The following is a 21,036-nucleotide window of genomic DNA, read 5'->3' as shown; positions in this document are numbered from 1 at the left end:
GCTTCCGTTCTTGGCGCGCAGTTGGTGGGCTGCTCCGAGGATCTCCCGGCCTTGGCATGGGCAAAACCAGAATGCAGTTTCCAAACCCGGATCCGGGAGACAGGCTCAACAATATCAACAACGCAAGCGAAGCCTCCACAAAGCAGGCCACCATACCGTGACCCCAGCCAGACCTGAAGCCGCCCGACAGTCACCAGCCCCCAACCAGCGCCAAAATGTCCTTCCTAGGCTTCGGCCGGCCCCAGCCCACCTCCGCCGAGAAGATCGCGGCAGTCGAAAACGAGCTCAAGGTTGTGGCCGAGATGCACTCACGGTAATTATCCCCCCCCCAATTTCCCCCCACCCCTTCCGGCCAACCGCAGACGCAAGAAGAAAGGAAGGAACACCGATTTACTAACCCTGTCACGGGGGAACAGGATGATCAAGGTCTGCACGGCCAAGTGCATCGACCGGACGTACCGCGAGGGCGAGCTGTCCAAGGGCGAGGCCGTGTGCCTGGACCGGTGCTCGGCCAAGTTCTTCGAGGCGCACCAGACCATCTCGGAGCAGCTGCAGAAGGAGGGGGCCGCGCGCGGGTTCGGCGGGCCGGGCGCGTAAAACATGGGCCGGGAAAAGAAAAAAGGAAAAATCACAATTTGATTGATACGCTACTTTGGGGCAAGCGGGAAATGGGGGGTGAGGCTGTCTGCCTTCCCTTTCTATGGGATGGAAGAATAGCGCGTGGAAGGGGGGTTGTTCCCGTGGAAGGTGGGCCTTTCCTTTGGTGTCGGTATCCGTTGATAGATGGCGGGCTTTCCCCCCTGGACTGGGACGAGGAAGAGCCGAATGGGCGTGTGTACTGTACAATATGGGATGGCTGGGACGAGATGGCAGAGACAGATGGAAAGCGACTCATTCGTCAGGCAGCTTGGTTCTGGGTCTGCTGCTTGGCTAAGGCGGTTAACCAGTGGGCATCTGGGCAACAGGAACCTTTACATGCAAAGCATGTATGTACAACAGAGCACTGTTCATGTGAGAGCAGCTTAGAGCGGGAACTAGAATGGGGTTGTAATCATGGCATCTCTTCTCCATTTGCGTTCTAAGATGTAGTATTCCCTCTGTCTTGCCTGAATATCCCGCGCTATGCTCTCATTAATAACATGGCTGAACCAAATGCTTCTGTTCTCCTGACGCCTGCAACGCCGTTCCCGGTCCGGGTACATGTTCCCTATGCCCTGCTACCGCAAAACAACCGGAAAACAGAAAAACACTCAGCCCCGCGGAATCACGACGATGCGCTGCCCCTCGTGATGTTCGGCCCCGTGCCGATACCCGTCAGCGTCCTGACAAACCAGTGGAGCCAGCTCTCCGTCTCGAGCACGCGCTTCAGCTCCTCCGCCCGCCTCTCGACGTCCTCGACCTGCGCCTCGAACTGCGCGATCCCGTCCTCGACCTCGTCCACGCGCGACACGAGCGCCCCGATCTCGTACTCCAGCTTCGCCGCCAGCATCTCGACCTCCTTGACCGCCTCGCCCAGCCGGCCCCGCTCCTCGGCCACGAACTCGCTGCCGCCGAGCCGGACGCGCTCGTACGCCTCCTCGGCGGCGCTGTGCAGCCTCTGCAGTTCTGCTTGCTGCGCATCAAAGGTCTGGTCGAGGGCCGAGACATCCGACACCTTGTTGGAAACCCAGGGGGCAATGTCGGTGTGGATCAGCTGGAGGCGGCCGTAGAGATAGCAGGCCAACTCCGCCTGCGGTTGGAGTCCCGCCAGGTCGCCGGCAGCCGGGGCATCAGTGAACTTGATGGGCTCGTCCCAGCAGAGGACGGCGTCCTCGGCTGCGCTGAAAGACAGCCGCCGCGGGTATCGGGCCTCGTTGAAGCGGGAGCTGCACAAGGTGCCGCCGGCGCTGTGTCGGCGCTGGAGAGACAGCCGCGGTCCGCCGCTGCTCCGTTCGAGAGCAAGCACTGGGCCCTGGAGATCTCCGTCGGCCACGACGGAACCGGGTGCCGAAACATTGGTGCTGCGCACCTCCTTGGCCATCTCGGCCAAACCAAGATCTAGTCGTTCCTTCTCGTCGTGCGTTGCGAGCAAGTTCGGGGGAAGATGCGCGCCTCCCTGGGGAGCCGCCAACGGTTCGTCGGTCTTGTTGCCACCGGGCAGAGGTATAGCAGGCGCCGGCTCGCCCCGTTCTCCGTCTCGTAGGGCCGCCAGGTATTCCTCCGGCTTGACCTTCCACGTAAAGGCCCTGCCAACCGCCACCGGGCTGGTCACTGCGGCCGACGACTGGGCAAGGGTCGCGATGCTGGGGCTCGAGTACCCGCTCATGGCCGTGTCGGGACTCTCGTCTTTGGACGGCCGGCTGACGTGCCCTCTTAAACCGCCACCCACGGCATCTCGGATGCGTCCCAATCCTGAGCGGGCATCGCTCACCTTCCCAGCTACGCTCTTGAAGACGGCTTTCCGCAGAGCGTCTCGGTCGCCGCCGGGGGTCTCTGCCGCGATCGGTAGCGAGCCTGTCGGCGGCGGAGGCTGGTACACCGCGGGCGGGTCTTCCTTCTTCCTCGCCTCTAGCTCTTCCTCGACAGACGCGGATTGCGTCCGCCTGTTCCCGAGCGGAGGGCCCACTTCATCTCTCAGCTCCTTTCCGAATGCCGATACGGGATGCTCGGGCGAATGCTCCTGAAGCGTCCTCCTCGGCTTTCCGTACCACAGCCATTTCGGCCGCTCACCGTATACCAGACTGATGAACTTGGCCAGATCCAGGGTCTCAATGTCTCCAATGTTAGCCTTGTCCCGGCCGCCAACCATTCCGATGACGAATTCGCCCCGCTTGCCGCCGATCTCGGCGACGGTGGACTTGACAGCCTTCTGCACACCCCAGCCGCCCTCCCCAGCCGCTGCCTTGGCCGTCACGCTGTGCAGTTTGAGGAGGGTTTGCCGGTCCAGCCGCCGCGTTCTCTCCAGCCGGAGGGATTTCTGGAAGGTCCCGATGCCCTTTTTCGTGCTCTCAATATCGAAGACGTCCTTGGACACCGGCGCGCCATAGTAGCTGAGCCGATTTCTTGCGCCCAAGAGCGTGCCGAGGAGCGCAGCAACCGTGGTTGGTCCCAGTATGCCATCTGTAGGCTCGATGTTGAAATACTCGGAGCCGATCTCGGTCCACCAGTCGTTGATGGCCTTTTCAGTCACGTCGCACAGCAGCCCGTCCATGTACTCCTCCTCAAGCATGCCGAAGATGAAGAGGGCCAACTGGCAGAGCTTGACGAGCTCGAGCACGGCTTGGTCGAAAGGTATCCTGTCGCTGGTCTTGTAAGTCTGCATGAATTTCGCCTGCGTTGCCGGTGTTGGTTCCGTCAGGGTAAGCCCGGATCGGCCAGAACAGCCCAGCCGCTTCAAGTTCTCGTTGACAATGAACACTTGACGGTGCTTGCGTATGTCGCCCTCCGGGACCGCGATGACGGTCAGTGCCGAGGGAAAGCTGCTCAGGTTGGTAACCATAAGCTCGCCGATCTCGGTCTCCTTGGGCCGCGCATGGTATTGGTGGATGGCCTTGAAGTAGACCCTGAGCCTCGGCAACCAGTCCTTCTCGTCTGCGGGCACCTCCAATACGCCAACAACGACCGAGTGCTTCGTGTCGCCCGTGTAGGTCGCGATGACGACGGTGGGCGACTGGCGCGAGCAAGCCCACTGCTCGACCAGATAGAGCTCGTAGCCGGGGAGGACACGTCTGCGTTCGACGACGGTCACGGTGGGGTCGCCTTCCAGGAATCTGCCGAGTTGGCGGGATGGTCAGCAGGCATTGGAGGGCAGGAAACGGGGGAAAAGAGGGAGAAGGGGGAAGCAGGCGCACCTGAAGGCAACGGGGTCGGGGAGGACTACACGGCGCCGGCCTCGGGGCGGCGGAGCCGCAAGCGCGCTGCTCGTAGCAGCAGAAGCGCCGCCGGGAGCTTCTGGCGATGCAGCCTTCGCATTTCGAAGCTGCGAAGCTCTCCGGGCCAGCGTCAGCTCCTCTTCCCGATGCACCCTGTTGTCGAGGGCTGCGGTCGGGAGCCCGAATCGGAGAGACATTGGACGCGGTGCGATCCTATCACCTCGACATAGTCCGACGCCGACATCAACGGCCGTTGGAGCATTGCCGGGACCCAGTCAACTGCGGGCTCCTTCAGGCGGCTACATCCATGTCAACTTGGAGGCCGCAGGGAAACCAAGAGCTCGTGGAGTGTGCAGGACCCATCGCGGGGCCCGGGCCAAATTGCGCAGCGGGGGGAAGCGGTGAGGGCCGTAAAATACAATACACTTGGCAGTTAAAGCGACGAAAGAACGGAGCGAGAGAGTCACCTTCCCAGCTGCTCCGGCTCTTGGAGGTTGCAAATGCGTTGAGAACGGAAACCTCGAGGAAACACAAACTAGCGTCTCGTTGCCAGGTGCAGCTGACATGTGAAGGATGGTAGCGAGTAGGAATGCTTTTCTTGGACTTTGCCGCAGGTACTGTATAAGACGGATCCTACCTTACATACAGATCAAGCAAGTGGGTTTCATCCTCAGAGGGAGGCGTCACCACACTCAGATGCTGCATGAACTGGAAAAGGTAAGATTTTTCGTAAGTGGACTTGCGCCACTAAAAACATGCATGTTTCTTGAATCTTGCTAAGGTCAAATAAAGTCTCCGTCTTCAAGGAAGATCACATCGTTCCCTTGGAGAATTCGTAGTGTAGAAACTGGGGGGTAAATTACAGTCCGTCATGAGTAATATACGGTCCAAGCTGGAGATCCCGTCAAACCCATTGCGTTACGTCACTAAGGCGGCCGGGCGAGTCCACAATGCTGTATTGCTGATGGCTAAAGAGGTCCCGCCAAGACTAATTTCGGCCAATTGTCGGCAATGTTTTTACAGAGTCAGTACCCCGCCAAGACCGCCAAGGGGTTTGCACTATCGCCACGGGTTAGCCACGGGTTAGTTCGCCGGGGGTGCGGGGGGCGGCGCCAGCCCCCCGCTGGTTAGGGTAAGGGTTATGGTTAGGGTGAGGGTCAAGGTTAGGGTGAGGGTTAACTTCGTTTTCTTTTTTTTCGATTTGGTTGAGGTTTCGTAAAGTTGTTGCAACAAGTCTTTGCGATTGTTCGTTGTTGATGTTGCTCGAAGTCGTCGAGGCCCCGTCGCGGCCCCGCTCACCCCGTGGCGATTGTAAATACTTGTAAGCGGCAGTCTCCGAAATTAGTCTTGGCGGGACCTCTTTAGCCATAACCGCTGTATTCCGCAGGTCAGAGGTGCTTCGCCTGTACGGAGCTAGGCGATTCAGGGTTAGCTGCCTGGTAACTAAGCGCCCACCGCGCTGCAACAACCATGCTGGCCCCGCTGAGGTGCAGGGTCTCGATTGTGAGGTGGTGCCCACCACTGCGAGAGTGAAAGCATGACCGACCGGGTGTCTGCGGCCGACAACACAGTTGCCCTCCGAACGCTTCTGTCCAACAACGGTCAACCCGCCGACAAATCCTCTACAAGGCCAACCGCCACCAAGCGTCTGCTCATCAACCACGGGAGCAATATTTGGATCTTGCGCCACGTAGCATGACCAGCGATATTTAACTGCCGTTAGTATCGCGCCGGCAGGACGATGCCGGGCACTCCTGCTCCGTAGCAGCCAGCCTCCCGCCTCCGACCGACCCGCAACTCGCACTCGCAGCCATGGACAGCGCAAAGGAGAAGCTAACCTCGCTCCTGGACGAGCTGTCCAAGGCGAGCAAGCTGCCCAGGCTTTCAGCGGCAGCCCAAGATGTCGACAAGATCATCGAGCTGCTCAGCGAAGCACGCGAGCAGATCGCCAATGGTAAGCTCCATCCCCCGTGTTTGCGCCTAGGCTCCTTTGATTGCTACCGGATACCATGGATTCGCCTGCTCACGTCTCTCTACCCAGGTATGGACCCGCACATGGCGAGCTTGACCATGACCAAGCTCCAGAACCCCATCCGGACGGCCTTCGACAAGGTCAATGACAGCCTGAAAGCGGCCTCGTCCACACACAAGAAGATTGGCAGGTCATTAGATAAGGTAAGCGTGCAGTCGGTGGTCTCGCTACTTGCCTTCTCGGTTTTCTTTCTTTTGAATGAGTGGTGCTCACAGTGACAGCACTTCCCTCTAAAACCACTGCCCTCCGACACCGACACCATGGCGAAGCACATCCCGCTCATTAACCGCGCCATCGCCATGCACCTACTCCGAGAAGGCCAGTTTGGCGTGGCCGCGACGTTTCTAGACGAGACGCAGGCAAAACACCCATCGTCTGCCTCTTCCCGCCCTGACGATCGCATGGTCCAAGACGGAGACGAGGCGGTAGCGGATGGCGAGGATGGCATGGACGGATCTGGGGACGCGGACTTCTCAATGCTCCACTCGCACGAGCTCCAAGACAGATTCACCGAGATGTACAGCATCCTGCAGGAATTGAAAACACATAACCTTCTCCCCGCCATCGAATGGGCCCGCGCGAACTCGGCCGAGCTGGAGGCCCGCGGCAGCAATCTCGAGTTCGAGCTCACCAAGCTGCAATACATCTGGCTGTTCAAGGGCCCCGCCGTCAACGGCCTGCCCGACGACGAGAACAACGGCCAAATCGGCGCGCTCACCTACGGCCGCCTCCACTTCGGGCGCTTCCAGGGCCGCCACATGCGCGAGATCCAGCGGCTCGCCAGCGCCATGGTCTTCGCGCCGAACCTCCCCGCCTCGCCCTACCACGACATCTTCTCCATCGACAGCGCCTTCGCCGACGTCGCCTCCTCCTTCACCCGCGAGTTCTGCAGCCTGCTGGGCCTGTCGGCCGAGTCGCCGCTGTACCTCGCCGCGACGGCCGGCGCGCTGGCCCTGCCGCAGCTCCTCAAGTACACGCTGGCGACGCGCGCCCGCGGCACCGAGTGGACGACGGCGCAGGAGCTGCCCTACGAGACCCCGCTGCCGCAGAGCATGCTCTTCCACAACATCTTTGTCTGCCCCGTCTCCAAGGAGCAGACGACCGCCGCCAACCCGCCCATGGTGATCCCCTGCGGCCACATGCTCGCCCAGGACACGCTGCAGAAGCTCTGTAAGGGGAACCGCTTCAAGTGCCCGTACTGCCCGAGCGAGGGCCTGCTGAAGGACGCGAGACCGGTCGTTTTGTAGGACCCCGGCTCGGGCTCGGCATGGGGCGGCAGAGGCAAAAGGGGCCGGCGGGGCGGATGCCCCTAGCGGTGCTGCCGATAACAACTGCAGTGGGCGCTGAGTTGCGGCCGCCTGCTGCTGCTGTTGTCGGCCGTGCAATGCACCACACTGCAATTTCACTGCTTTCCGTCCCCTCTTCAGCACTGCCCGCGCTTTCGGGGACGATGCATGAGAAACGGGACTCGTGGGCATTTTTTTCCCCCTTCGTTTTCCAACTGGCAGCAGGGCGGAGACATAGATATTTGGACTCCGTAACCCCGGAGGAGAGAGGCATCCCTATACACAACGCGGAGCGGGATGACACAGAACGGTCAGCGGGAGCACCAACGGCATTCATTATTAGCTTTTTTCTCTTGGGTGCTCTTCTCGGGGCCCTTTTTTTCTTTTGCGTTCTGCATCAGCGGCAACTGATAATCAGATATTCACACCAACGGGGAAGCGGAGCAGGTTCAGGAGCATACGGACGGTCTGGGAGGGGGGAAGGGTCGAGTATCAGGATGAGTCGCGGCGTTCTGGATTCAGGGCGGCTTTGTTTGCATGGCTTGGGTGACTGGGAAATTCCGGAGCGGGGGGAATATTTATCACATCAACGGGGATGAAGTCGAGGCACGGTGGTAGATTGGTATTTGGCTCAGAAGCCCTTCCAAGAATGGACTCATCTCCCATTTCACTTATTGCAGCATCGTGGACCGGACTGGTCCTCTTACACCCTCCTCCGGTTCGGAAGCTCTGGCTTGCAAAGACCGACCACAATTTCGCGAACAGCCAAATCACCCCACCAAAACCCAGAGCCCGTCAATGCACTCAAAAGATGTGTGTGCTGATTTCTTTCGCTCACTCTCGTATAGGTAGGTATCTCCACTTTGCTCGTACATCGGCATTCTAACCCCATCTGCTCGCTTCTTGTCCCCCTGGGTTTCCTCGTCCAACCAGTCAGCCAGCCGTTCATCAATCAGCCAACGTCTTGCCAGCCAGCCAGCCCGACAAGCAAAAGATGAGCGTGGTAAGGCTCATTATCCCGATAGGCTGGACGGTCACCCACTCAACTCATCCCGCAAGAGTTCTCAACAAGGACCAGAACCAACCAACCAACCAAACTCGAACTACCTAGTACAACGAAAACCTGGAAAAAGGAAAGAAAAGAAAAAACGCCGTGCTCCTTCACCCAGAAGCGCCTTCCATGTCTCTTCCCCGTAGGAGGAGGAAGAGAAGAAAACAGACAGGAATGAATGAATTGCTGCCAAATCAAAACGCCCGAGGTTTGCGCGTGGTTGTTGTTGTTGTTGTGCTGTTTCGAAGCTTACACAAACACAAACACGATGACAATGTCAAACAAAAACACCGGTAATAAAAAAAATGGGGATATCTAATGCCGGCCAGTGAGTGTACGGACCTGACTTCCCATCCTGCTGCCAATGAACAACAAAAGGAACAAAAAAACAAAAGGTATCTTCTCTCTTCCAGCACTTGCTTGCTGCCGCTTAGTTTCAGACGCCAGGGTCGTGATCTCGTTATTGTGTTTTTTTTTTTGCAACCGTCTTTCTTGCCTTGCTTCGCTTTGCGCTCGACTCGGTCCTCCGCCTCCTCCATTATCAGCCTGTCCCGCCAAAAAGGCATGCACACCCGTCCGTCTCTCTAGTCGATGGTCATCCGACTAGGCAGCTGCGGCTTGTGGTCGTTCATCTGGTACGAGTTGGCGTCCTCCTTCTCCGGGTCCGGACCCCTCGGCCGGACGAGGTGGGCCTTGAGCCCGGCGCCGAAGTTGCTCATGCAGATGAACGCGTTGATGATGGTCAGGATGATGAGGATGATGGTCAGCACGGCGAAGGCCGTCAGCGAGCGGCGGACGGCGACGTAGTCCTGGCTGTGGCCCGGCTGGTAGATGCGCACCAGCTTGAAGAAGAAGTAGGCGAGGCCGCCGAAGTAGAGCAGGATGACGAGGCACATTCCGATCCGGTTCTCGCGCTGGGTGAAGAACGCGGCGCACAACAGGATCGCGATGGTGACGGGGATGGCGGCTATGTGCAGTCCCATTTCGGCGTCGCTGATGCCGTTGACGATGACGAGGAACTGCACCGTAAACCCGAGGAAAAAGAAGAAGTCGAACTTGAGCAGGGCGATGTAGATCTGGACAGGGCCATCAGTACTGTTGACAGTCACCGCAGCGGCCGCCATGGACGAAAGCACCACCCACCTGGTAGTGCAGGAACCGCTTCTTCATGCGGTAGTCGGCACCGATCAGCTTCAGAATGTCCCAAGCGAACTCCCGGTAGAGCTTGTACGCAATGCCGCCCATGAGGACGGTGACGACGCCGACGATGGCCGGGACGGCAATGAGGAAGGGTCTAGCAAACGCCCACACGTCGCTGTCGTCAGCATCGGGCTTCAAGGCGCCGGCCTGGAGCAGCCGACTGATTGAATTGTCAATCTGGTCAATCTGGAGGACGGCGTAGATGAAGATGGCCAGGTTGGCCACGCAGAGTCCGATGATCTGAATCGTGTTCTTGAGCCGCAGGGCATCCCATGCCAGGATCAGGATGTAGATGAAGCCGAAGATGAAGAGGGTCAGGAAGGTGGGGATTGTGCGGTATTGCGACTTCAAGTTGTCTGACAGGACTTGGTTTGTTTGCTTTAGACTGGACTGGAACCGTCCGAACACGTATCTGGAATTGTCATGTTAGCAAGGAGGAGAGTGCGTCATGGCGGCAGCGCTGCTGTTGGGCCTCGACATACGACTCAAAAGCCACGCAGATCAGGGCCTGCAGGCCAACGACAAGGAAGAAGAGCTTGGCCCATTTCGGGACGAGGAACTCCGTCGAGAAGAGGCTTGTCCTGCTCCGGCTGGAGCCAGCAGCAATGCCGGACGCCATGAGGGTGCTGTCCCGATAGTGCGGGCCGCCGTAGGTCCCGTCGAAGCTCGAGATGGGTTGCGAGCCGGCCAGGTAGGACCGGCGAAACTCTCGTTGCGAAGCCAGGACGGGCGGTTTTATGTGACGGCAAATGTGTATATTTGATGTCCGCGTCGCCTTTGGTAAAGTAAATCGCCGCGCTCGGGTCGCTGGGCACGGTTATGCGTGGAGAGGATTCGGAGCCGGTTAGCGCCTCGCGGGGGAAAAAAATCGATGGAAAAGCGTAGTTACTCAATTAGCTGGCGCCGGCGGAGAGCGCGTTTCTCTGTCGACGCGGACGGTATGTGGTGCAAGCAACAAGGGACCAGAGACGGGCGTTGCGTGGATCAAGGGGAAGTTTGTGCTTTGGATTTGGTCGGCAGAGGGCAGGCTGAAACACGTCGAGGACCCGCGATGCTGGAGCGTCGCAAGACTCGGGGACTTGGCCCGCTTCCTGCCCACGTTTCCCGGGACTCGATCTGCGGGTCGAGCACTGAACCAGGTTGCTGTGACCAACCAAGCAGGGAGGGAGCAATCGCAACACGGGGGAGTTGCTGTCCCTCAACGAAACGGGATGCAATCGAAGTTTGAAAATGAAAGCAAAAGATTACGGAATAGAAGATGTGCAGTGGATAGGAAGCCTCACATTGATAAACGACTGGATGGAAAGAGGGAACCCAGGGTGCCGGGCCGGGTCCGCAGCGTGCGATGTTGCGGCAGGACTTCGGGTTGACAGGTGACCCAACTGGGAACAGAAACCCAGGACTCCGGCCGTGGGCGGCACAGCCAAACAGGGGTTAGTTTTCCTGTCAGCCTCCCGGCCGGGGCACAACCTTTGCATGGTTCCGAGGCTGTGCCAGGGCCGATGCATCGCAGACCCGGCACTCAACGGCTTTTGCCTTCCGCATCCGCATTCATACCATCAATCTGTTTTTCTTGTTTGCTAGCCGGGTCATTTATCACTATTACTAAGAGAAGTGCACAGTAGTTGGTTACTCCGCCATCCGTTTCAACCATACGGAAACCCTTTCCAGGGACTTGTTACACTAGTATACCTTCTCAGCTGCCTCAGGTACCAGTGCAGAAGCACGGGGTGCAGCCTCGACACTTCTCCGCGGTTTGCTGTCAAGTAATTCGACCAGGCCGCATGAGCTCGGCTGTCCAACGAATCGTCAATTCTTCCTAAGTACGGAGCACTCCGTATGCTCGCACCGCAACTTGTTCGGTTGCCCATCGGCCATCCGGCTTGCTTTTGCGGAATCTGCCTTTTCAGCCCAGCCCACTTGGCGCGCTGTCCGCGGCAGGGGGCTACGCTAGTGCAGCCTTGTCGACCAGGGGCTGGTTTAAGGATTTCATCGAGCCGTTGAATTCCTCCGTACTGGGGTAAACTGCAGCGAAAAGTCCTGGGATTGCCTTTTTGCGGTTTCTCGCGGCGTCCTCCGCGATGCTCCCAACTCGAGAGAAGCAAGCCGTCTCGCCAGGATGGCCTTGATAAGGTTGGTCCAACCATCGCGTCCCCAAGGCAAAACCAAGTGGGGTCAGGATCCCTGAAGCGGAGGGCGGCATTCATACTGAGCCGCTGCTGGCTTGCTTGCTGCTGTGAGATGACGACAGATGCAGAGAGTCGGTTCGCGCTGAACCAGCGTGTTGCAGATGCAACTGCAGATACGAATCGCCCTTTTTGACCCTATGGTGTTGCGGCAACGCGGGACAGTTGGCGGTAAAGCAGGAATACTCGGTCTGATAGGGTTCGTCAACTGAAGATGGTCGAGGATCGTGTACGGTAGGTAAGGTAGTTAGTTACTGCGTAAGGTAGCCGTCCGCTACGTTACCTGCACAGGACACTACCTACCTTAGGTAGGTGCTGTCCGAGAGAGAAAGAGATGGGAAAGGGGAGATGAATCTCTCGAGGGACCCAGATTGCAAAGCTGCATCACGGGGGTTGCACACCGTCATCACCCCAGGTTGCCTGTCGGTCATTCTTCCGCAGACCCGGGATCCAAAAGCTTTGTTGTATTCTGTGTAATTCATACTCCGTACACTACCTAGTTGACCCTCCACGTCCAAACAAATTCGCAGTCTACAGCACATTGGGTGCTGAGGTTCTTAAGGTAGTGCAGAGTAAACCCCGGGCCACCTATTAATTGGTGCGAAAGTACCTACACTCCATGGTAATGGTAGTGTAAAATCTGCATTCTTGCAGTGGCAGTTGCATCCATCTGCAGGAAGCGCCCGATTTAGCGCTGCGTGCTGTAGTGTAGTTAGTGGGGCACGAGTTGGCGCGCGTTGGTTCGCCCAGACCTTCGTAACCTGGAACCAAGTGAAAGATTGACACTCTCTGGACGCGCTTCTCGGCAAAGACCCGAGCACGCGACGAGCCACGCATCCCGGCACTGCTCTGCCCCACGCCTTCACCCGACGACCGTGATCATGGCCGAGGTGGAAACGACGTCCTGCGACGACGTCCTGCGCAGGGCCGCACAGGACGGCTCCATGGACTAGTGAGCGCCCGCCTGCATGTGGCAACGGGGCATCGTCGAGCAATTGGAGCTAACGGCAGAATGCTGCAGTGCGGTCTGGCCGGACCTGTTGCCCGTGCTGCTGGCTCGTATCGAAAATGTGAGTCTCCGAATTCGTCGCTTGGCGGGTCGACCCGGTCTGATGATCCCAATTCATTGTCCAGATCGCGCGCACCGAGTTCCCCATCCCCAACATCCCTTCCCCCCACCCTCCTGCGCGCCCTCCTTCCCCGCGGTTCCTCGCCCCGCTCCCGTCGTCAGATCCGTTCGATACCTCCGACCAGGCAGAGCCATCGCCGTCCTCGCAAGGGACTGACAAGGAAAATGCCCACCCGTCATCGCCCTCCGCTTCCAGGCATGCAGCCCCCAGCACGAGCGCCTCGGCGGGAGGTCCGTCATCCCAGCCAAGCGCGCCCGCTCCCCTGCCGAAGCCGATCGCCGACATGCTCGACGAGATCCTGGCTGTCCTGCGCTCCAACTTCTCTCAATACCCCCCTCACACAATACAACGGCTGGCTGAGCTCGTTCTCCAACCGCGGCAGCACTACCGGAACGTGGTGCCTTACCTTCACGCACTTGATCGTGTTGTTCACGTAACCAGCGGTGCCAACACCTATCCGCTTCCGCCGGCCCTCCCCGATATCGGCGCCATGTCGCTTCTGGCTAACGGTGCTGGCGGCGGCGCTGCAGGCAACTTGTCCGTCGACACCTTGGCGGCGAACAGTCTCGGGTCGGATGAGGCGCTGGGGGGTGCTCTGCTGACGCCAATTCCCTGGCTGGCGAGGAGCGCAAACGGAGGCAGCAGCGACGATGGCAGCGACGTGGACAGCTCGTCGCCGCTGTCAGCAGGCGGGAACCCTGCCCAACAGTTCCATCTTCAGCAGCAGGCACGTGGGGCCCATCTCGAAGGCCGAGTGCAGACGGAGAGCACAGAGACCATAGAAGGACCCAACGGGATCGGCAGTATCGAGACCGTTTCTGTGTCAGTCAATGGCATCCCGTCCACAGGTGCTGGGGCGGCCTTGCTCGGCCAGCGTAGCGTTACCCAGGGCGAGCTGTTGCGTCAGGAGCAGCGCGCCGGCTTGGTGCCACGGAACCAAATCAATCGGCAGCAGCAGCAACAACAACAACAGCGGCATGCCGCAGAATCTGGAACAAGTGGCGATGCAGATGACGACGCGGTCATGAGCGAGAATGTTCCTCAGGAGGAGGACGAGATCCCGCATGCGCGCGGACCGGAAGTGATCGGCCTCGCCGATACCGGCCCCCTGAGCGCGGCTGCCGCAAGCTACATTGCGAGCGGCGGCAGCGGTGGTGGTGGCGGTCCGAAGAATTTGCAGGGCATGGATGTTGAGGTTGCTGTTGGACAGAGGCTGCAGTCGCCTCCTGCGCAGCAGCAACCACAACAGGAGACCAACAAACGAACGAGCAGCAGCCCGGATATCGTCCCGCGCAGCCCCAAGCGCGAGGCGACGGGCAATCTCGAACAGGAATCCCCCAGGAAGCGACTCAAGGAAGAGGAGCCCGCCAGCTCAGCCAGCAATGGCGGCGGGCAGGATCAGAATCAGGGACTCGCGCAGCTAGCAACTTCGCCCCCCTCCTCCGACACCCGCAGCACCACAACCATCACCGCGACACCAGCCACCCACGGAGCTCAAGCCGGAGCGCCGGCGAAGCCCGACGCCGAAGGCGACGTCACCCTGCCCGACGCACAGCAACAGCCCGAACCCCCCGCCCCCGATCCCTCCACAGGCGAGGCGACCACGCAAGGCGGCGACGGCGGCAACGATGGCGACGAGACCACCAGCACGACGACCACCACCGCCCCCGTCAAAGGTGCCGAGGCCGCAGACAAGGCTGATGGCGAGGGGGAGTCCACCGCCGAGCAGGACACGGCGGGCGCAACCACAACCACAAAAACAAGTTCTGCTCCCTCCACAGCTACTGTTACCACAACAGCGGCAGCGGCTGATGGCGGGGCTGGCCCAGAACGCACAGGCGGCTAGGGCGGCTGGCTTCCGCCTTTCGGTGATTTTCCGGGACAGGGCGCCTTTTTCGAAATTCGCATTGCTTCGTGTAGCTTGTTTACCTCCGTCGTTCTGGATTGGGCCCTGGCACCTCAGTGACTACGGGTTGGGTTGGGAACGGGTGGGCTTCCATGGGTTGCACCGTTTATGTATGGTTTTGCGTTAGGGAAAATGGGTATGTTCAATACCACGCACGGCAATGCAGTCTTGGTCTTGCATTTCTCACAAAACACACATGGCCCGTTTCCCCTTTTCATGACTCTACGTAAATATCTGTCTGTCTGTCCAAGATGGCAGTTCCGATGTGTCTCCGAGCAGTAAGCGATACATGTCGACGACCCAAAAACAAGAAAACCCAACCCTTCCCATCCGCCACACCCAGCCTCGTAATCCACTACCCCATGATCCTCGTGATGCTCTCCCGCACGATGACGCTGTTCTGCTTCTCGTCCCTCTTGACGCGGTAGAAGTCGTCGCAGAAGTCGCTGCACTGCATGTGCTTGAGGAACTCCTCGTCGTGCGTGATGACGATCAGCTGCAGGTTGCTCTGCGAGCGGCGGGCCTTGATGATGGCGTGCAGGCTCTCGGCCAGGCTGCGGATGTTGTCGCTGTCGAGGTTGGTGGTGGGCTCGTCGAGGGCGATCAGGCCGCAGTTGATGCCGAAGGACTCGGCCAGGGCGAGCCGGATGATGATGCTGGCCAGCACCTTCTGGCCGGCGCTGCACCGCCCGCGCATGTCCATCTCGGTGTCGCCCTTGATCATCGAGACGCGGTAGTTGTAGTTGCGCCTGCCCGGCCCGGACCCGGCCCCGGCCTCCACGTCCGACCGGATCTGGATCGTGTCGATGTCGGTGCCCTGGTAGGTGCTCTGCCACAGCTCGCCGATGGTGTTGTTAATCTCCTCCATCTTCATGGAGTGGAAATGCATGATGGCCTTGTCGAGCGCCGTCACCCCGACGCCGAGGTCTTCGATCGCCGCTCTCGTCGTCTCGACCAGTACGTGCGTCTCTAGGTACTTATCTAGGGCACCCTTGAGCTCGATCTCGTACTGGTCGTTGAGGCGGGCGAATTCGGCGTCCTTCGAGGCCATGGAGCCCATGAGGCGCTCGCGTTCGGCGGCGAGCTTGGCGCGGGAGGACTCGAGGTAGCGGGCTTCTTGGGTCAGCCGGTCGTAGTCTTCATGGGCGTTCCGGGACTGGAGCTCTTCAATCTCCGCCTGGAGCACTTCGCGCTCACGGAGGTTCTTGCGGTAGGTCAGGTTGTCAGCGATGTTGCGCTTCTTGGCGTTGCTATTGTCAATGTCCTTGGTGAGCTTGTTTATCTGGACCGTCAAGTCCCGCGCCTCGCTTTCCAGGTTCTCGATGGTGGTTTCCAAGCTGGCAATGGCACGCTGATTGGATGCCAGGTTGGAAGGCCCGCCCCGGTCGAGGTAATCCTGAATCTCGCTGTTGATCATCTTCAGCTCGCTGACTGTCGTTGCGAGCCCGTCTCGCTCCTCAGCGACCTTCTGCTCCTTGGCTCGGCCTTGCTGACGGGCTTCCTCAAGAGCAGCCCGGGCGCTTGCGATCTCGGGTTCGAGACGCTCTATTTCCTTGTCCGCCTCCTGAACCGCGTCCCGAAGTTGGCTCTGCTCCTCCTTGCATCGGCGAATGGACTCCTGGAGGCTCTTCTTCCGCTCGAGCCTCTGGACAGCGGTGCTGATCTTGTGCTTCAGCTCCAGCCTCTCGACCTCGAGCTGCGCAGCCAAGTCCTTCAGCCGCTGCCTCTCAGTGGTGAGCTTGCTGACCTTGGCCTGGGCTAGCCTGGTCTGCTCCGCACAAGCGGTTTGCTCTTCGTTGATCTCGTCGGGGCTTCGCATCGTTATGCTGGACGACTGCTGCGACCTCTCCACCTGCCTCTCAGCATCCATGATGTCCTTGTGTGTCTGAGAGATCTTCAGGACGTGCTTGCTGAGCGCGTCAATCTCTTGCCGCTTATCTTCTGCCTCTCTGAAGGCAAGGTCTTGATCTTCGAGGCGGCGAATCAATCCCTCCCGCTGAGATGAAGCCAAACTGATCTCCTTGTTCAACGACGGGAGCTCGGCCTCGAGTCGCAGGAACGTGTCATACTGAGACCGCACGGCCCTGAGGGTCTTGAGCTGGTCAGTGAAATGGACCTGGTCGTCCATCAACTCCTGCTTGTCCTCGTCGTTCAGCTTCTTTGCGATCTTGTCCAAGAGCTTCGACTTCGCGGCCGGTTGATCCTTGAAGTCGCGCTCGCAGTAGTAGCATTTGTTGAACCGCACGGCTCGGTCCCTGATGCTCACGTAGTGCTTCTTCATTTCGTCATACAGCTTCAAGTCCGTCTCCGTCTGGCCCAGCTCCGCCTCGATGCTCTCAACTTCTTTTGTGTAGTCCTCGATTGGCGGGGAATCTGGGTTCCTCACGTCCTTGAGCGCCTTGGTAACGGCGCGTTTGCAGTCCTCCTTCTCCGTAGACAGCCTGTTGTGCCGCTCCCGCGCATTGGAAAGCTTGTACTCGACTTGCTTGAGCTCCTGCTGCGTGGCGTCCTTCTGCTTCCTGCATTCGGCGACCTCGGTGTTCTGGCGCTTGAGAGCGTTTTGAAACTCGGTCTCGATTGTATCCGGCTGCCAGTCACTGCCGAGCAGCGCCGAAAGTTGCGCCTCCCATGTGCTCTTGAGGATGTCAAGTTCTCGTCGCCGCTCCGTCAACTGCTTCTTTCGCAGGTCGAGCTGGGCCCTCTCGGACGCCAGGCGAGTGCACTCGACAAGCTCCCGGGCGAGCTTAGAAGACTGCGCTTCAAGGCGATAGATGTCGTCGTTGGCCTTTTTGATCTGGGCATCGAGGTCTGCCCTCTGTTCCTCAGTCTTGGTCATCTCGATCCTGGCCTCGAGCTCCTTCATCTCGGTCCGGAGCACCGCCTCTGTCCCCTCGTCAATGTCCAGGCTGCTCAGCTCAGCCTGAAGGGTTGCCGACTCCTTCCCCACCGTTACGATGCGCTGCTTCGCGGATGAGCGGTCCCGGATGAGCGATGCCTTACGGCTCTCTCGATCTGTAATAATAGCAGTCTTCTTATCGAACTCATCGGCATTGTCGCGCTGCAAGCGTTCCAGCTCGCGCTTCTTGTCGCTCAGGATCTTCTGGATGCGCTCGTTGAACGCAGCAATCCGCCGATCATCCAGGTCTCCGTCGTAGCCGCGGATTTCGTGCCGCGTTGCAGCATCGTGGATCATGCGGTCCCGTGTCTCCAGTTGTCGCTCGTACTTGTCCTTGTCCGACTGATGCTTGCCCTGCTCGGCAGCCTTGGCAGTATGCTGCTCCCGAGCCAGCTTGAGTTCTGCCTGGAGCTGATGGAACTGCGCGGCTTTGCTGTCTCGGGCGGAAACAGTGTGCTGATATGTCTCCTCGTACTCGTTTAGAATGGTCTCCAGCACTTGATCCGTCTGGGGGAGCTCTTCGATGCGGCCGCGAAGCACTTCAATGGCTTCATTCTTGTACTCGAGCTTCTCTTTCTTCGTCTGGAGATTGTTCATGACAGCCAGGAAGCTGTTGGCCTGTTCGTACTTGTCCTTGATCCGGGCGCTCTCCTCGTCCATCTTCTGGAGGAGCTCGTTGCACCTGTCCCGCGCTTCCTGGATCTCTCTCGTGAGGCGGCTCATCAGCCTATCCACCTCGTCGGCCTTCTCCTTATTCTGCTTGTCATGGGTTTCCTGGAGCTTCAGGCGGCTCAGCTCCTCTCCTTTCTTCTTGCGGAGCACCTTCATGTTGTCGATGAGCTTGGTGTACTGCATCGCCTCGAAGATCTCATCAAACCGCTTCTTGAGGGCGGCCGGCTCGCTCATAGGCCACAGAGACTCGTCCTGGTGGCAGAAGATGACGGCATCCAGGACAGCCGGGGAGACGCCGAGCTTTTCGGGAACAAGCTTGTCGAGCTCCATCACGCGCGTGGAGATGAGATGCCGCTCGCCATTATTGCGCAGCAGTAAGCTGCCCTCTAGCGTCTTCTGCGATCTCGTGTTTTTCTTGACGGTGAGCTGCACGTTCCTCGTGATAACGTACGACTCGCCGACGGTTGACCGGAACGAAACTCTGACTTGGGCGCGCACATCCTTCTCGCCGGCCAGGTTGGGATCGTGGATGAAGGCGCCGCCCTTGCTGTTGGGCGGCAGCTCTCCGGTAGTGGCATACTTGAGGCACTCGATAATGGTCTGTCAGGGGAGTCAGAAACCGCGATCCAGGTCAGCGAGCCCGACGGGACCCACCGTCTTTCCCGACCCATTGTAGCCGACAATCAGAGTGAGTGGGCTGTTGAAGGCAATGGTCTCTGGGTGTTGCGGCCCGAAGGAGCGCACGCCCAAGATGGAGAGCTTCTCAATCCGGGACATGGTGCGGCTTTCCGGGAGTCAAGGCAAGGCCGAGTGTAATCGAACTATTCCGTATTTTCCATGCAGTTCAGTCGGAAAAGCACTGCAATTCGTGGGCAGAGATCACAGAAATCGCAAAAAGGTCGAGCAGGTAAAAATTGCATAACAGTTCGTCTCGTCTCCTTGCAACAGGCGTCAATTACCCGGATTGGGTGTGATGCCGCCGAACCACTGGGCCTGCGATGAGACGCGTAGTTGTCGCGGCTTTTGAGTGGAGAGGTGTCGAGCGCGTCGTCACGGGACCAGGCCCAGGCAGCGGGAACCGAGCGTTTGTGGGTGGGGTCGGCTGTGAGTGACTTTGTGGGAGAACCCTTGAGGCATGGTGAGGTGGGGCAGCCAAGCAGGTGCATGACTCTTCCTCCACTGGATCCTTTGAAGCGCCCCTCCATCGATGAGACTGATCCGTACTACGACAACCCCTATGCAACATCGATTCCTTTGATCCACCTCTTGTGTTTCCCATCGACCATACGCTGTAGCACATAACGATCCGTGGTCTCGGACGCATCTTGAAGCACTGCCAACGTGGTCAGGTTCTCGAAATCAGATACAGGGCCTTGTTTCTTCGATGGTCAGACTCGTATTGCCCTGCGTTCGGCGCCATCAGACACGCCAGTCGGAATAGAGTGATGAACGCGAAGCCAAGGAGATCCGAGGCATGGGCTAGCGGCTTTCAGGAGGGTGGATAAGGTTGCGATGGGCAAGCGGTCTCGTGAGCTGCCGACCCGACAGGCACTCCCGGCGTTGGCTTACACTGTACTGTACAGAGTTCGCCGTTTCGCTTCCAGAAGGGTGTTGGTTCAACAACACATCTGATACTTGGGTCCGCGGTCCGCTCCCTTCCGCGCGCGCCGAGCTGTTCGTGGCCGGCCGCGAGCTGGCCAACATGTACGAGGAGGAGAACGATTCGTTCGAGCAGCGGCGCAAGTTTGTCGAGCAGCTCCGCGCCAAGGAGGGCCGCGACGGCGACGTGTCATCGTCAGAGGCGGCCGCCGGAGGTGTCGTCGACGAGAGCTACGTGTACGCGCTCGCGTCCGGCCTGCCGCCCACCGGCAGGTGGGGGTGCGGCGTCGAGAGGCTGGTCGTGTTGTTCGGGGGCACGAAGCGGATCAGCAACTGTCTGATGTCTCGCTGGCCTCGTATCCAGGCCATTGGCACGGTCCTCATTATCCCCGCGCCGCACCCTGCGTGTCAACCAGACTGGAGACCAGTCCGCTTAGCTCGGGGGTAGCGCTGAACCCAGCCTCCACTCTTTCGCTTCAGCAAGAAAGGCAAAAGATACCGCGCAGCTGACTGTTTGCCCACAGCCAGAATCGAACTGACGACCTCCAATTTGCCATACTAGATTGGCGCTCTACCACTGAGCCATGTGGGCGGATGAAGTTGGTTTCGCAGGCGGCTGTTTGCCCACAGCCAGAATCGAACTGACGACCTCCAATTTACCATACTAGATTGGCGCTCTACCACTGAGCCATGCGGGCGGATGAAGTTGGTTTCGGCGGTCCACTTCCAAGCCTGATAAGCGAGAACGACCTCCCTTAAGCTCGGACTTGTCGAAGCGTGCCTCGCCAGATCGTTGGCGCCAGAGCCACACTAGGTGAGCATCATCTAGCACGTCGCCGTCGAAGCAGCCTTGGTTGTGAGCCTTCGGAGGCGCCTTGTGAAGGAACCTCGTCAGGAAAGACATGAGCCGAGCGGTTTGCGCGCCTTGTTGAGGGTGTATCGCAAAGTTTCCTTCTCACAGGCCCGCGTTTTAAAAGACACTTCGTATAGCCTCAGGGCCTACCCTGCTCACCTGGGACTGCTCAGGGATTCCGCATCAGCTCCCGAACAAATTCGTCGACGTCTACCTGGTCTGGAGCACTGGCAGATGTGTGATCTGGCGCGAGAAAGTCCTCCCAGAGGTAGTCCTCGTCATCACCTCTAGTCTCTCATTCTCTAGTGCAAGCATTGCAGGATCTGCTCTCTACTAATAGCTAGAGAGGAAGGGGAAGGTTGATAACAAGGCCA

At 59.1% G+C, this 21,036-nt stretch overlaps 7 protein-coding genes and 2 non-coding genes across 9 annotated transcripts; 4 read left to right on the top strand and 5 right to left on the bottom strand.

Moving 5' to 3' along the window:
* Window positions 1-39: 39 nt before the first annotated feature.
* On the top strand, window positions 40-1,173 carry THITE_2120808 (uncharacterized protein). The gene is made up of 2 exons (XM_003656292.1): window positions 40-313; window positions 417-1,173. The coding sequence occupies exons 1-2, from the start codon at window positions 216-218 to the stop codon at window positions 595-597; spliced, it is 279 nt and encodes a 92-aa protein (XP_003656340.1). The 5' UTR covers window positions 40-215; the 3' UTR covers window positions 598-1,173.
* Window positions 1,174-4,236, bottom strand: THITE_2120806 (uncharacterized protein). The gene is made up of 2 exons (XM_003656291.1): window positions 3,831-4,236; window positions 1,174-3,749 (listed from the first exon to the last, which is right to left on the bottom strand). Exons 1-2 carry the CDS (start codon window positions 4,046-4,048, stop codon window positions 1,265-1,267), a joined length of 2,703 nt encoding a protein of 900 aa, XP_003656339.1. The 5' UTR covers window positions 4,049-4,236; the 3' UTR covers window positions 1,174-1,264.
* A 1,159-nt stretch (window positions 4,237-5,395) lies between these two features.
* Window positions 5,396-7,447, top strand: THITE_2120805 (uncharacterized protein). Its single transcript, XM_003656290.1, has 3 exons — window positions 5,396-5,805; window positions 5,893-6,026; window positions 6,105-7,447. Exons 1-3 carry the CDS (start codon window positions 5,664-5,666, stop codon window positions 7,128-7,130), a joined length of 1,302 nt encoding a protein of 433 aa, XP_003656338.1. The 5' UTR covers window positions 5,396-5,663; the 3' UTR covers window positions 7,131-7,447.
* A 1,151-nt stretch (window positions 7,448-8,598) lies between these two features.
* On the bottom strand, window positions 8,599-10,039 carry THITE_73567 (uncharacterized protein; the record flags this gene model as incomplete). The annotated part of the gene is made up of 3 exons (XM_003656289.1): window positions 8,599-9,299; window positions 9,367-9,660; window positions 9,899-10,039. 3 exons carry the CDS (start codon window positions 10,037-10,039, stop codon window positions 8,805-8,807), a joined length of 930 nt encoding a protein of 309 aa, XP_003656337.1. The 3' UTR covers window positions 8,599-8,804.
* Window positions 10,040-12,327: 2,288 nt separating this feature from the next.
* THITE_2120800 (uncharacterized protein) lies at window positions 12,328-14,666 on the top strand. The gene is made up of 3 exons (XM_003656288.1): window positions 12,328-12,558; window positions 12,628-12,676; window positions 12,741-14,666. The coding sequence occupies exons 1-3, from the start codon at window positions 12,488-12,490 to the stop codon at window positions 14,580-14,582; spliced, it is 1,962 nt and encodes a 653-aa protein (XP_003656336.1). The 5' UTR covers window positions 12,328-12,487; the 3' UTR covers window positions 14,583-14,666.
* A 294-nt stretch (window positions 14,667-14,960) lies between these two features.
* Window positions 14,961-19,076, bottom strand: THITE_2120798 (uncharacterized protein). Its single transcript, XM_003656287.1, has 2 exons — window positions 18,865-19,076; window positions 14,961-18,810 (listed from the first exon to the last, which is right to left on the bottom strand). The coding sequence occupies exons 1-2, from the start codon at window positions 18,985-18,987 to the stop codon at window positions 14,998-15,000; spliced, it is 3,936 nt and encodes a 1,311-aa protein (XP_003656335.1). The 5' UTR covers window positions 18,988-19,076; the 3' UTR covers window positions 14,961-14,997.
* Window positions 19,077-19,628: 552 nt separating this feature from the next.
* THITE_2120797 (uncharacterized protein) lies at window positions 19,629-20,284 on the top strand. The gene is made up of 2 exons (XM_003656286.1): window positions 19,629-19,738; window positions 19,794-20,284. Exons 1-2 carry the CDS (start codon window positions 19,723-19,725, stop codon window positions 20,255-20,257), a joined length of 480 nt encoding a protein of 159 aa, XP_003656334.1. The 5' UTR covers window positions 19,629-19,722; the 3' UTR covers window positions 20,258-20,284.
* A 40-nt stretch (window positions 20,285-20,324) lies between these two features.
* THITE_t129 lies at window positions 20,325-20,401 on the bottom strand. The gene has a single exon. It is a non-coding gene; the product is annotated as a tRNA-Thr (tRNA).
* Window positions 20,402-20,430: 29 nt separating this feature from the next.
* Window positions 20,431-20,507, bottom strand: THITE_t128. Its single transcript has one exon. It is a non-coding gene; the product is annotated as a tRNA-Thr (tRNA).
* Window positions 20,508-21,036: the final 529 nt, after the last annotated feature.

The sequence above is a fragment of the Thermothielavioides terrestris genome, chromosome 5 (assembly GCF_000226115.1).
Source record: "Thermothielavioides terrestris NRRL 8126 chromosome 5, complete sequence".
Taxonomy (NCBI): Eukaryota; Fungi; Ascomycota; class Sordariomycetes; order Sordariales; family Chaetomiaceae; genus Thermothielavioides; species Thermothielavioides terrestris.
This window is presented reverse-complemented; position numbering and strand designations above follow the sequence as displayed.

What these genes read in the sequence shown, in the direction of transcription:
- THITE_2120808 (XM_003656292.1), top strand. Translation starts at nt 216, where the DNA reads ATGTCCTTCCTAGGCTTCGGCCGGCCCCAGCCCACCTCCGCCGAGAAG. An exon ending in GTGGCCGAGATGCACTCACG is followed by an intron (nt 314 to 416) that starts GTAATTATCCCC and finishes ACGGGGGAACAG; the next exon opens with GATGATCAAGGTCTGCACGG.
- THITE_2120806 (XM_003656291.1), bottom strand. Translation starts at nt 4,048, where the DNA reads ATGTCTCTCCGATTCGGGCTCCCGACCGCAGCCCTCGACAACAGGGTG. An exon ending in CCCGACCCCGTTGCCTTCAG is followed by an intron (nt 3,750 to 3,830) that starts GTGCGCCTGCTT and finishes CCAACTCGGCAG; the next exon opens with ATTCCTGGAAGGCGACCCCA.
- THITE_2120805 (XM_003656290.1), top strand. Translation starts at nt 5,664, where the DNA reads ATGGACAGCGCAAAGGAGAAGCTAACCTCGCTCCTGGACGAGCTGTCC. An exon ending in ACGCGAGCAGATCGCCAATG is followed by an intron (nt 5,806 to 5,892) that starts GTAAGCTCCATC and finishes CTCTCTACCCAG; the next exon opens with GTATGGACCCGCACATGGCG. An exon ending in TTGGCAGGTCATTAGATAAG is followed by an intron (nt 6,027 to 6,104) that starts GTAAGCGTGCAG and finishes TCACAGTGACAG; the next exon opens with CACTTCCCTCTAAAACCACT.
- THITE_2120800 (XM_003656288.1), top strand. Translation starts at nt 12,488, where the DNA reads ATGGCCGAGGTGGAAACGACGTCCTGCGACGACGTCCTGCGCAGGGCC. An exon ending in CAGGACGGCTCCATGGACTA is followed by an intron (nt 12,559 to 12,627) that starts GTGAGCGCCCGC and finishes AGAATGCTGCAG; the next exon opens with TGCGGTCTGGCCGGACCTGT. An exon ending in TGCTGGCTCGTATCGAAAAT is followed by an intron (nt 12,677 to 12,740) that starts GTGAGTCTCCGA and finishes TTCATTGTCCAG; the next exon opens with ATCGCGCGCACCGAGTTCCC.
- THITE_2120798 (XM_003656287.1), bottom strand. Translation starts at nt 18,987, where the DNA reads ATGTCCCGGATTGAGAAGCTCTCCATCTTGGGCGTGCGCTCCTTCGGG. An exon ending in ACAATGGGTCGGGAAAGACG is followed by an intron (nt 18,811 to 18,864) that starts GTGGGTCCCGTC and finishes CTCCCCTGACAG; the next exon opens with ACCATTATCGAGTGCCTCAA.